This window comes from Anabas testudineus, chromosome 18 (assembly GCF_900324465.2).
Source record: "Anabas testudineus chromosome 18, fAnaTes1.2, whole genome shotgun sequence".
NCBI classification, from domain to species: domain Eukaryota; kingdom Metazoa; phylum Chordata; class Actinopteri; order Anabantiformes; family Anabantidae; genus Anabas; species Anabas testudineus.
The window spans coordinates 13,087,890-13,101,996 of NC_046627.1; the positions used below are offsets into that span (position 1 = coordinate 13,087,890).

Below are 14,107 nucleotides of genomic sequence, written 5' to 3' on the forward strand. Positions count from 1 at the left end.
TGAGTAAAGTCATGAGGACTACAGTTTCAATATTCAATGCAAATGAAGACAAAAACATTTTTCTTATAGTTTAAGTCAAAGTTTAGTCAGAGACACTGAATGAGGACATTAAAAGAGATTCAGTGAAGAGAGAGTTGTAATCAGGTTCACTATTTTTTGTTCATTCTTCTATTAAAAGTGTAGCGTAAACAATAAAAAATATATTCAGTGGCTGGTATTCTTATATTTACACTGCAAATATTTAGTAAGTCAGCACAGCTACTGCACTAGCAATGCAGTTAGTAGAAAGTACTTAAACATTATGTTTATCATGTTAAATGACAAATTAGCTTATTATTTTTATTATTATTGTTTCAAACACAGATAGGGAGATGACTTGTGGTCTTTTGGGTTTTTAATAGGTTCAGGGTTTATGGTGGTGTTTCTTTATCTGTTACCCTTCAACATCTGCCCCTTGATAATTCGTTCCACATCTAATTTTTCTTGTCTAATCGGTGTGAAAAAATAATGAAAATCTGTTTGGTTATAACATGTAATAATGTAATAACTATACTAGACAGTTTTAAGCATTAGTAATAGTTAATTGGCCCTCAGGATGCAAACAAACATCTGATCTGTATTACATCCTTAAATCCAACTATTTGACCTCCATCATTATCATTATGTCAATCTACTGTATCTTTCTTGTTACTACTACATTTATTTTTCATCATTTTACAGCAGCTGTTACAAGGCAAATTCATTTCACCCTAATAAAGTTATTTGAATGTTGAATCATTTCTTAAAACTGCATTTGTGCAACAGTTCCTCTGAAGAAACAAAAAGTTTTACTGGAGGTGGGACTCCATTTTCACACCTCCAGTGAATATAAAATGACACTGTTTCACTTATTATCTCATGTTCACTTACAGTTTGCTGTTTAAGTTACTCTTTAAGAACTACTCTTTAATCATCTCTTTGTGAAGATTTCAAGAAGGTAAGTTTTTTTACATGTTTTTTCTTGTTTTCTTTCATATTAATTAATAAACACATTTGCAGGCAGAGGCAATATGAAGCTGATTATTATGACAGTGAAGTCTTTAACTTAGCTGTTCTCTTTCTCTCTCTTCCACAAGTTTATGAATTAACCTGTGTTGTCTGGGTTAAACTCATATCACTTAAACCTCACTGTGTCCTCAGTCTCATTTGAGGACCTGTAGGACATTTACAGACTGAAACACAGTCTGAGTTTTTCTTTTTTTCATAGGTTTGCAGTTGAAGTTAAGATTTTGACTATGTATACGAAACGTAACGTATCAGGGTACGGGTACAATTGTTTCCAGTATCATACTGAATCTATTTAAAAATTGTTTGACTTTATTTTATATTTTCTGGTTTAGTTTCTGAGATACTCAAACACTACAACAAAATCCACTTTGTTCTCTCAGTGAACCAAATAAAACACAACTGTATGTTTAGTTCTTCCAAATTAACCTTATATTAGATTATTTTTCCTCTGACAGTGTGTGATGATGAGTCCCCTGAAGATGTGGTGTCTCCTGCCCTTCGCTGTCCTCCTCCTTCTGTCCATCACTCCCACAGAGACTGAAGTGGTGAACGAGATGTCAGATTGTGAAGGGTTTCTTCTTAATGAAACTCTTCCAAACATCCCAGGTGTCTTGGAGCATGGCAACATCCAGGACCAGAACAGATATAAAGTCATCTGCCAGACTTATAACGACACAAGAAGGTTTGTGACGCTCTATGACACCAACAACAAGATCCCAGTGTTTTCTGCTTACAAGTACAGAGGTGGGCAGAAAGAAAGAAAGAGGCCCCCTTGGATGATAGAGCCGCAGGTACATATGTATTTCTAATGAGTACCACTGAGTTAGGGAATTTTCTAAACCTATAAACAAATATCTTTTTATTGTATTACTTAGGTTCAGTATCACTGACTGAGTGTTTAAACTTTTGCAGCTTGAAGACACAAATGACAAAAACATGCAGAAAAGTAATAAACCTGCGTACCAGCACCAGGCCAGTAACGAAGATTATAAGAAAAACAGCGACTATAACAGGGGCCATTTATTTCCATGGTCTTATGGATTTGAAAGAAGTGACAAAATCTCAACGTGCACACTGACAAACATTGTTCCACAAGTTAATTCTTTCAACAACGGAAGTTGGCAAAACATGGAGAACTGTGTCAAATGTGTCCTGGAAAAGTACTGCAACAATAGTAATGGTAAAATTGAAGGTTATGTAGTGACTGGAGCAAAGCCTGGTACTTTCAAAATCAAAGAGAAGGTTAATATACCTTCAATGCTCTGGTCGGCTTTCTGCTGTTACAGTCAAATAGAGAAAAAGTGGATAGCGAGTGCACATTGGGGCAATAACACTAAATATGGCCCTAAATATCTGGAGACGAAGACTTTGGAAGAACTCCAACAAGAACTGAGCACTGGAAACAAAAGATTTCAGGTATTTCCTGGAACACAGTGTCCTCTCAAAGAAACTGTTGCTAAGTATTATCCAGAGATTAATGAAGACTTTAAGATCAAAAATAAAAACAAGAAAAAGGAAACAAAGTTTTGCCCACCCCAGCCTACAACCACATCACCCCAACCTACAACCACATCACCCCAGCCTACAACCACATCACCCCAGCCTACAACCACATCACCCCAGCCTACAACCACATCACCCCAACCTACAACCACATCACCCCAACCTACAACCACATCACCTCAGCCTACCCTCAAAAGAGTTCCTGCTTCGGATGCTCCACAACATTGATTCGTACGACTATTCAGATCCAGGCTTCATGTATTAGGTCAAGGTCAGGTCAGCTATTGAATCCTTGAATAACTCAACCACACAGAATTATTACAAGAAACAATACAAAACATTCTTGTTTAATGTCTGTATTACAGAAAAACTGTAATATACTGTAATATAACATTGTTCATGTATAACATTACAATATTATTACATTATAAAACGTATTGTGAACTAAGTGAAGGTCAACATATGTGTTCGCGTCTTGAAGCTGAAACTTTGTCCTGTTAAGTATAATATGTACAGTCTTAGCAGAAGAAGCAGTCAGACTTTATTAATGCATTCAGTTCTGGTCTTAGGGATATCTACAACAGTTTTTAATAATAAAAAAGAAAAAAAGATTTTGCAAAAACTTCCTCATAAAAAACATGAAATAAACTCCCACACACTGTCTTGCTTTGTCTGATTTAGTAATTATTTGTGTAGCACAGGGGATAACATACACTTGAGTGAAATACATGAAAGGTCTGAATAAACCACAGTATAAACAACAATAATCTGAAATATCAGTAGTTTTCTTGAAAAAATATAGATAACAATAAAAAAATTTTGCCTTCAGAAACAGTATTCAGAGAGTTAAATCATTGAAAGTGTGCAAATTGGAATCACTCCCGAGTTTAGCTGAAAGAAACCCAAACGTCTTCTCGGGTGAATCCCAGGACCACAATCTGACCCCATCCTGTCTCACTAATCTGCTCCCATCAACATTTCTTACTGCACTGCAGCCTCCAATACTTCGATGCCAAACTCCTGTCTCCACCCTTCTGGACCAGACACCAGACAGGACAAGACTTCCTCTTTTATTTGAATAAACAGAGTCTTTCTGTACAAACATGGTCCAAGTCAAATAGCTACAGGCTGCCACAAGCTTAGTGATAAATGACAATCCACAGCCTGGTCCGTTTGTCATTGCATTCAGGTTTACTTTGACTTAAGGAAAACTAAAACAGATGCTGATGCTTCCTGAGGTGATCCTCAGTTCTTTTTGAGATCAGTCTTTGTCATTAAGATGTATTTAAGTTGGTGTAGCTGTTAGAAATTAGTCACATTTCTCCTCTTATGTAATTATACACAGTAAAGAGTTTTTCTAACAAAAAATGCTGATGTCTTTTCTGCTAGAAAATCTATTTTTACTTAATGTTTATTTGCATAGCCATACTTTTTTCTGTATATAATGTCAGGTAACTCCAGTAACAACAGTAACTTTCTGACCTACCTGCTTGTACACTCTATATGTTGTATGCTTCGTTCATGCTTGTGTATCAACGTAAATCTTCCTTGTTATTGTTACTGTTAATTGAGTAACTTTGTGAAAAAAAATGTACTTCTATGAGTAGTTTTACTGCACCATACTTTTTACTTTTACTCGAGTATTTTTGTGAAGAAGAAACTCTCCTCTTACTCCACTACATTAAAAGCATGTTTCGTTTACACACAGTGAAAACGAACAGCTTCATTATGCGGTGTCTTCTCTGTCTGTCAAAACAGACACAGACATTTCAGCGTATAAAAACTCTACGTCTAATCTGAGGAAACATGTCGCTGTAAGTTTAGCTGATTCATTTAGTGTTGCAGTGCTAGCGTATTTAATTAGCAAGTAAGCTAGAGGCTAAAAATATAAGTTTCTTAAATTTGTTTTACTGTATAAGTAAATACAGAAATGTGGTAGCGTCACTGTGTCCTGTATAGAACAATTGGTTTATTATATATGTCGTTAATAACGTTGTATCCTGTATCAGACAGTTTCCGTTCTGTACTGTTTGTGTCTGTGTATGGATTTTGTTATTTCGATCAATCCTCCTTCACTCACTTCACTCCAAGAACCTTGAAAACCAACTACTACTGAAGCTTAACCTTCACTTCACTGAGTGAAAATGCCAAACATGCAAACAGTTTATTATAAAGTGAGCCCTCTGTTGTTTGCTGCCATTTGGAGGTCAACTCAGTATATACTGGAAAACTTTAATTGTTCAAAAATGTATTCTTTATGTTGTGATATGTTTTTACTCATTCATTTTATTTTATTATTTGGAATGTCTGCATTATCATTTTAACTGGCTGCAGTGTTTACATAGTTTCTAAGAAAATAACTAAATAAATCAGACATTACAATAAAACAGTTACTCAATACTTGAGTAGTCTTTTCACCGAATACTTTTTTACTCTTACTTGAGTAATATTTTGGATGACTACTTTTTACCTCTACTTGAGTAATATTATTTTGTAAGTACAGCTACTCTTACTTGAGTACAATTTTTGGCTACTCTAGCCACCTCTGGTGCAAACAAACCAAACAAATCTGATTCAATCTAATATGATTAAGTCACATCCACTCTGAACCAGAAGGTGGCGGTAAAGCACCTTTACGCTGTTTGTCAGCTGCCAATAAACAACAGAAGAAGAAGCAGCAGCAGGAGACGAAGAAGAATGTTTAGCTATGATAATAATGTGTTACAATATGAACTTAAATCACAGATTAGTCCTGTCAATGTTATAATTTCCATTATCTACCAAAGAAGGACGAAATAAAACTAACATATCTTTAAATCTAAACTTAACTTGTTTACATAAAACGCTCATTTTGTTGACAAGCAGCCGACGGAGGAAAACCCGCATCTGTAAAGAACAACAGAACCAGAAGGAACCAGGTAGCTGTGATTTAAAAGATAATATATAATATATTATAATATATAATTTATAATATATAATGAGATCACATCAGTGTGGTGTTGGTCTGAACATCCTGCTGGGTTCAGTGTTCAAGTCTGTTTGTGCTTCAGACGATTTATTTCACCTTAGTCTGTCGGTAAATTAGCTTAATGTGTCTCTTTCTCATGTTGTCCCTCATCATCTGTAGTAGAAACAGGTTTGACACCTGGTTGTATCACGTTAATTTTACAAAAAGGGAGCTAACATGTTGCTACAGCTAGCACAGGTGAGCAGCAACAACCGGAAGTAGTGCTTTTAATTAGTTTTTCTTAATTAGGCATCCTGGTCTGGTCTATAAACATTTGTTTGTTTACTTTTAATAACCGCAATTTGTTAGCAAATAATATATAAAATGAACAAAATGGTATTCTGTAGTTTTAACATAACAACAAAAGGGTCTCAGAACTGATCTGAAAACATGTGGATTGATCACATTTCCATTTAAAAATGAGATCTAAGTCACAGAGGAGCAAAAATATCTGATTTAATTCACATTATTTGCAATGTGAAGAGAGAACATGCACACAAAATCACTAAACATGATTTTCTTTGAAATCAAAACTGAAGTCACCCTATGGAACCAGACCTGAAATAACACTTATGTATGTCATATGTAATATTTTCTTGTCTTTTCTTTTTTTTAACAGAAATGACAAAGCCTAAAATAAAGGAGTGCCTTTTCTGTCAAACCATGAACCGGATAAATCTGAAGACCTGCAGTGCCGGCCTGTCTCACCTAGACGTGAAGCAGAGTTTAAAAAAGAAACACAATGACTTGATAAACACCAGCTGGGCGGCCTCTGTGAAGAAACACTGTAATTCCAGTAGGATTGTAAACTCTGCCCAGAACTCTGTAAGGGATCATAATTCATATGAATATGAATAAATTAATATAAGTTGTCAAATGAATATGCATGTTTGAGAATCTGACATTATCAAGTAAGAGGTAGACATGGAAAGTGCTGCATAAATAAAATATAACTAACCATCATTGACGTGCATTAAAGTAAGTCTCTTAACTCCATCTGCCAAGTGGCCATCAGATTAGACTCCGGTTGCGTTAGGTAGTTGTGTATGTGAGTTCTAAATGCATAATTCACTGTACATCCATAAAGTATTCACATTTCTCCACGTTTTGTAATGTTACAACCTTATTCCAAAATGAATGAAATTTTTAATTTTCATTTTTTTAATTTTTTCCCCCTTAAAATTCTACAAAAATACCCTATAATGTCTAAGTGAAAGAAGATTGTTTAAAAGGTTTGCAAATTGTAAAAGAAATCACATGTGACATACGTTATGTACCTAAGTCATTGCCACAACTTTTAAAATTGGGTTTTGGTGCATCCTCTTTCCACTGATTATCATTGAGATGTTCCTCCAGCTTGATTGTAGTCCACCTGTGGGACATTCAGTTGATTGGACATGATTTATAAAAGGCATACACCTGTCTGTATAAGATCCCAGAGTTAACAGTGCATGTCAGAGCACAAACTAAGCCCTTACGTCGAAGGAATTGTCTGTAGACCTCCGAGATCTGGCCTCAATACAATACATCTGTACGATACAGATCATTTGTAACTGGGAGAAGTTTGGAAACACCAGAACTCTTCCTCGAGCAGGCTGCCCGGCCAAACTAAACTATCAAAAGAGAGGGGCCTTAGTCTGGGACGTGACCAAGAATCTGATGGCCACTCTAAAAGATCTCCAGCGTTTCTCTGTGGAAACAGAAGAACAACCATCTCTGCAGCACTCACCTGGCCTGTATAGTAAAATAGCCACAGAAACCACTCCAGTAAAAGCTTGCCAAAAAGCACCTGAAGGACTCTCAAAACATGAGAAATAAAATTCTCTGGTCAGATGCCAATACCATCTCTACAGTGAAGCATGGTGGTGGCAGCGTCTTGCTGTGGGGATGTTTTTCAGCAGCAGGAACTGAACTAGTGAGGATCGAGGGAAAGATGAATGCAGCAATGTACATGAAACTTATTTGGTTGTTATTTGTGAATTCCTTAAAAAATTAATTTTCCTGACATTTGAAAATTTAAAAACTAAACAAAGACAAAAACACTGTTCTGTTATTGTCTTTGATGCTTATTTGACAAATCAAATTATTTATTTGAGTATTATTTTTGTAGATTTCAAAACTGAATGTACTGGGGTACAACCCCATCCTCTTCCTGGGGCATCAAGACAACAAGGGACAAGTGACCAGCGACATGATCCACCACGTTGAACAGATGGATGGGGTTGTCTTTGAAGTCCTGAAGAAGATGAGGAAACTGTACGAGGACCTGGTGAGAAGTAAGAGGTCGTCTTTTTAACATGGCATAAATAAAAGAAAAATTAACTCACTGCTTTACCTTTGAGAAGTCTATATAACTTTACCCTGACGTACATTTGTTTCTTATCTGTGGAGTATGAACAGTATAACAGTCATTACAATGATTAGTTGGAGCTGATTAATGAAACACTCTCACATGATGCCCTATATTTTTTAAAATTGCAGAGCTATTTTCCCTGCAAGCAAACGACAGCAAAAATGGCCCAACAGCTGCAGAAGACTCAGCAGCTGAAGCTGTGGCTTCCTCCTCTTCAGCCTCCTGTCATACTCCTCCTTCCTCTTCTTCTTCCTGTCATACCACTCCTTGCGTCTCCTCCTGTGCCTCGTTACCCTCTGTCTCTACTGCTCCTCAATGCATCACGCCGCCCAGCAGTAAGCAAAGAAAGAAACTTAAACCATAACTAACTAAATGGAAAATACATGAAGTAGAATTAATATACTCAACATATCTACCTATGTTCACTGTACTAACTCTTCATATCTAATGTAAATCAAAGGAAAACAGTTTTATATAGATGGATTCAAGGAAGCTGTCCTTGATAAAATCATGTCGCCCCCAAGCGAGGACGATGGTATAATCATCAGAGAGACAAAGAACAGATGCCTCTACGTGACACAAACTCCCGAGATGTCCAGAGTGTTGATGAAGAACTGTGCAAAAAGAGTAGGTGTATCACTGAATCAAAATGAATGAATGAATACGTAACACACATCTCTCATCAAAATTATATCCATCTCCTTCCTCTTCTTAGGCCATCTCTTCGGCATGTCCTTAAAAGAATATGAAGGGCTGAAATTCATAATGAATAAAAACAAATGGAGGACGTGTTTAACACATAAAGGTAAAAAGTATGAAGAGTAATGAGTTCCTTGACTTGTTGTGCCCACTTATGTTTCATTCTGGGTGCAAATCATGAGAAATAATCTGTTTGTATACACACAGGAATATGTGGATGGACCCTGCTGCCCTGTAGGTAGTGAAGGAAGAGGAAGAGGTGTGGAATGAGATTTCTCTAAATCTGGATGACAGCGATTCCTCTGATGAGGAAAAACAACACTAAAGCCTGGAAATAAGGTGAGGATGCTCCGCTGATCAGCAGTCCACAGATTCAGGCACGGAGATCAGCTTTGTGTTACTTATCTCTGATGTTGCTACAGAGATAGTTGCATATTTCACCCAGAGAAGTGCTGATACATGAAATAGTGTCTCTAGATTCTCAGTCCAACGTTACTTTCATGTTTTACAGCAGGTCGGACAAACTAGAGTGCTGCTTTCTCTGCAATATCAGTCATCTCATCAGACAACGGGCAAAGTGAAGTTGCCAGTTGGGCAAGGAGTTTATTTCCTTTTTATCAGACTTAATGCAAAACACTTGTTGTAACAAACACTTATAATACAGTTTAATACAAAATATACAAAAAAGGACAAATTCAATAAACTGTGAACAATATTCTTCAAATAGTATAATCGAAACACATAAAAGAGCAGATTGATTTTTCAACAATGACGAATGACAAGTCTTTGGTTTAAGGGTTAGTTTTGTGGGGGTCAGATGTGGAAATGTGAGTGTGCCAAAGGTAGGCAGCTCCAGTTAGAGGAAGTGATGTTGCTGCATCAGAGCCAGTTGCAGATGTTGTAATGATTGGGCCAGATGTCGGGGCGGGTGGGCTAGAGATAGATGTAGAGGCAGACGTGATAGCAGCTGTGCTAGCTGTTGACGCAGGTGGACTCGAGATAGACATTAGAGATCCAGACTTTGTGGTGAACGGCTGAGATGTGACATTGGGTGAAATGGATGATGGGCAATAGCAGTTTTTACTTGTTGGGTAAAACCTGGTAACAGTTCTGTGAAGAGGGCAGCGTGTTCCAGGAAACACCTTGAACTCTGAGTCCGCTGTGCTCAGTTCGTGATGGAGCTCTGACAGAGTCTTAGTCTGCAGATATTCAGTTTCAGATTCATCTGGAACATTGGTGCCCCAGTGGGCACTTGCTAGCCACATATTCATGTTAGAGCTGTAGCAGCAGAAAGCCGACCACAGCATGGACGGTATATTAATCTTGTTGTTGAGGGTGTTGTTGGAGCTGGGCAGTGCCCCAGTCACCACAAAGCCTTCAGTATTGTTATTGTTGTTTTTGCAGTATTTGTCCATAACACATTTGATGCACTTCTCCATTTTGTTCCAGCTTCCCTGGTTGAATGTCGCTGCTTGTGGAACAATGTTGGTCAGAGTGAAGGTTGAAATTTTGTCGGTTTTATTAAATGCATAAGCGCTTGGGAGTAAGTGGCCTCGGTCAAATGTCCTATTGTTTCTGTAATCCATTTTCCCAGCCTGGTGCTTGTTGATACTGCCTTTATCATCCAACATGTTCTTGTCATAATCAGCTTTCTCAAGCTGTAAGAGATCAAAGATTGGTTGGTTACACAGGCAAAGTTTTAGTTAAACTGTATATTTTAGAAAATGATGCATAGAAATTATGTCCTTATGTTTTAAAATCTAACTCGTCTGGATAGTTTCTGCCCCATGCTTTCGAGGCCCATACATCAGCTTCTAATTCATGGCTCACTAACCAGATCTGTGAACAGCGCACCACGCTCAGGAGTGCTGAGAGAAAGTGGCACAAGTCCAAGACTCCATCTGCCCTTGCGAAATATTAGAACCTGCTGGTGTCGTTTTCTCACAGCGCCAAAAAGAGTACTACTACGGCAAACTCCACTAACACCAGGAGGCTTTTTTCCACTTTCAAGTTACTCCTCTACCCTCCACAACTCGGACCAAGGATGACGCATCCACCCTCGTTATCTCAAATACTTCTCTCACTGCCTTTCCACTGGCATGCCGCAGGGCTCAGCTCTTGGTCTTCTACTCTTTCCATCTATACTACATCACTAGGTTCTATTATACAGTCTTATGCCTTTTCCTAGGATTGCTATGCTGACGACACTCAGCACAACTCTTCAGCTCAACCTCTCCTAGACAGAAATTATTGTTTTCCCAGCCAGATTTTGGATACCACACAAAATCAGGATCAACATCGGGTTCACAGTGATTTTTACAACTGAGTCTGCCAGGAACCTGATCATCATAGATGATCAACTGAGCTTTACAACTCGTCTGTCTCAAGGGCATTCAGATTTGCCCTTTTCAAATTATAAAACACAACTCATTGTGCAGACTACTCCAACGCTTTACTGAAGGGGTAACCAGCATGAACCAACCATCAAACCCCTCCAGATTAAGAGGGTCCAGGTCTCATTTTGATCAGTCAAAAGGATACTTTACACCACTTTTCTCTGTACTAGCTTCCTGCAGATGCTGCATCAGGTTCAAAGTCCAGACTCCTGTCTACAAAGTGGTCAACTCAACAGCTCCAGCTAGACTCCCTCATCCTGGTCTACAATCCCTCTCACTCACTGCTCTTTGCAAAGAACATCTCGTGGCCCCCTCATCTCACCTCAGAAGATCCCAGACAAAACTTTTCAGCTTTGTGGTTCCACAATGGTGGAACCACCTACCCACCTCTGCACGCTGAGCTGCCTCACTGTCAACCTTTACATTTGTGCTGAAAAAAGAAGTTTACTCTTTGTAAACTTTCTTTATAGTTAAAACCTAACTAAATGTATATATAATTTTTCTAAACTTCCAGGCTCAATTAAGCTTATGGAAAATCAACAAATGCCTCCTATTAACAATGAATCGCCTTTTAAAGCACTAATCTGTGTTAAATATTATTTAACACAGATTACAAATAAAGTTGTAATGGACTGATTGCTTCAAATTGCTGAGCAGACATTTCATTTAAAACCACAAATGTGGTGGTTTTAGTACTAAGAAATCACCTACTCTCACCAGTTTCTGTTCCCAAATCTGTACAATAATTGGTGGAATATTTCATTCCTATTTATACAGCCATACCACTAGCTTGGATATTGTTGTACTTTACTAGTACTTAAATTTATAGCAGTAATTATAATTAGCAGCTTGGCACATCCCTACCTGTGGTTCTATCTTCCACCTGTTTTGGGGTCTCCTACTATCATGTTGCCCTCTGTACTTGATAGCAGAAAACACAGGGATCCTGTTCTTGATGTCGTACAGGGTCACAAATCTTCTTTTATTCATATAAGTCTGACAAATGGGTTTGTATCGGTTCTGGTCCAGGATTTTCCCATCCTCCAAAACCCCTGGGACGTGTGGCGGAGCTCCGTCGAGAAGGAACTGGTCACAGTCTGACATCGACTTCACTACTTCGGTTACTGCAGTGGGAATGACGGACAGCAGGAGGAGGGCAGTAATGACCAGGTAACACCGTGTCATCATTAACACCATCTTCATACAGTGTGCTTAAGTCAAAACAGAACAGAAAGAACTAAAATTTAGTTAAGTCAGGCTGAAGTTTGTCGAGGTTAAGACGTCTCACAGCTGTGTGCATAGAGCTCCAGTCAGATTTTTAAAGTTTTTAAGCAAAACGTAGCAAAAAAGGGCTGCACTATTTGCTCATTATGGATCTGCTCTGCCTTTTAATGAAAAAAATGCCTAAATTATCTTTAAATCTTAATTTTATTCAGTACACTATTTAAAAAGTTACACATTTGTAGCTTATGTGGCCACTTACATGGTTTGCCTGTATATTTTGTTGACTTAAAATGTGCCCACAGTGGCTGAGTATATGACTTATGAAGCAAGTCCTGAATATAAGATAGATAAGATAAGATAGTTTATTTGTCATATGCACAAATGTACATGGTACAGTGTACAATGAAATGTGTTGATGTACCTGCTTCCTTTTACATAGAGAGACAGAACAAGTAGATATGAAGAACAGAAGTCAACAGATAAAAAATGTACAGGATAAGTGTGCAGACCTGTGCATACCCGTGTTAACATCTGCCAGTACTCTATGTGTATGCCTATACATACTTACATACATACTTACATATGTACACGTATACAGTCATAAACATATAAATATATACCCCCAGATATCTATAACCAAGATGCTAATAAAGTACCGTAGCATTTGTTTTTTAAGATAAATTTTATTTTTTGAGTGGTGTTTGGTTTTTTATTTGTAAAAAGCAGTTTCTTGTTATTTGAAATCAAATCGTGATAAACTCAATGAACTTGCATCAAATGTAAATGTAAAAAAAAACAAAAAAAAAAAACAAGTAAAACTTACCGCCCTTCCAAAAGCTGCAGCACAAACAGTGTCTTCGAGTGAATATAGCAAAAGAAACCAGACATATTTCCTTAAAAAGAGAGGAAGTATGAAAAGGAACACATTCAGCAGTTTACAAGCAGGGAGCACAACAAGAGAGAGGATGTATTCACTGTCAGTGCCCGCAGTGCCCTGTGATCACTGACAGAAAATACACAGTAAGCAAAAAACAGACAGAAACAGAATATTTGCTGTTATATCAGTAATGAACCATTGCATAGTCCTCAGTTCAAGAGTCATGGGCCATGACCCTGTGACACAGTAGGAGGTGTAACTGTCTCCAAGTTTATAATCAAAGTTGTGACAATTGACTAAAAAAAAAAAAACAGGTGAGCCTGATGGAGATGTCTCACTTTTGCAAGTACAGTTGTCCCATTGAAGCTACACCTTCCTCCATGTGTCCGGCATTTCCTCACAAAGAGCTATAAAGCAGTAAATACAAAATTAAGAATTGGACTTGGTCTTCGGTGGTCCCCCAGCTCTCCGTAGAAAAAAGATTAACCACCTCACATAGCTAACACTTCATCAGTTCATTGACAGAAACAGGTGTTTAGTCTGCTCAGTATTTATAAAACCAGCTGTAGTATTTAAGAGAAATAAGTCACTGTGACAAAAAGGACAAATTCATATAACTGACTCCTCTGCTTTTAAATCTAGACGCACAATTAGGACAAGATTTTCTTTTTAGTACTGTTGTATTAAGAGTCAATAATACAAACACTCATTGGATACATTGTTAGATTTATCAGTACACTTTAATGTTTCTTCTGTTTCTGTGTATAAAAACTGTCAGAAAGGTGAATATTTCTACTTTAAGATTCGCTCCTTAATATAATTCAATCCAGAGCGACTCCACAACCCACTACGATGTCAGTAATAAATAGAAAATAGGATTATCACCTTTAAGACAGTTTCAATAAAAACTAAGAACTACTTACTTTGTAAAAGTAGAATTAATGACAGCGCTGCTGCATTGGAATCACATTAGACAGTGCAAGTGTACCTAATAAAGTGAC

At 37.5% G+C, this 14,107-nt stretch overlaps 3 protein-coding genes across 4 annotated transcripts; 2 read left to right on the top strand and 1 right to left on the bottom strand.

The window, feature by feature from the left end:
- The first annotated feature begins 901 nt into the window (after positions 1-901).
- Positions 902-3,299, top strand: LOC113168600. Of its 2 annotated transcripts, none has more exons than XM_026369649.1 (3): positions 902-976; positions 1,484-1,838; positions 1,960-3,299. In XM_026369649.1, the coding sequence occupies exons 2-3, from the start codon at positions 1,509-1,511 to the stop codon at positions 2,776-2,778; spliced, it is 1,149 nt and encodes a 382-aa protein (XP_026225434.1). In that variant the 5' UTR covers positions 902-976; positions 1,484-1,508; the 3' UTR covers positions 2,779-3,299. The 2 variants fall into 2 exon arrangements, with proteins under 2 accessions (XP_026225434.1, XP_026225433.1); XM_026369648.1 differs by having other exon boundaries at positions 904-976; positions 1,503-1,838.
- Positions 3,300-5,221: 1,922 nt separating this feature from the next.
- On the top strand, positions 5,222-12,147 carry LOC113168211. The gene is made up of 8 exons (XM_026369201.1): positions 5,222-5,468; positions 6,177-6,382; positions 7,668-7,833; positions 8,039-8,245; positions 8,371-8,537; positions 8,626-8,715; positions 8,817-8,948; positions 12,035-12,147. Exons 2-6 carry the CDS (start codon positions 6,179-6,181, stop codon positions 8,647-8,649), a joined length of 768 nt encoding a protein of 255 aa, XP_026224986.1. The 5' UTR covers positions 5,222-5,468; positions 6,177-6,178; the 3' UTR covers positions 8,650-8,715; positions 8,817-8,948; positions 12,035-12,147.
- On the bottom strand, positions 9,183-14,045 carry LOC113168210. Its single transcript, XM_026369200.2, has 3 exons — positions 13,053-14,045; positions 11,870-12,216; positions 9,183-10,267 (listed from the first exon to the last, which is right to left on the bottom strand). Exons 2-3 carry the CDS (start codon positions 12,206-12,208, stop codon positions 9,401-9,403), a joined length of 1,206 nt encoding a protein of 401 aa, XP_026224985.1. The 5' UTR covers positions 12,209-12,216; positions 13,053-14,045; the 3' UTR covers positions 9,183-9,400.
- Between the last annotated feature and the right edge of the window lie 62 nt (positions 14,046-14,107).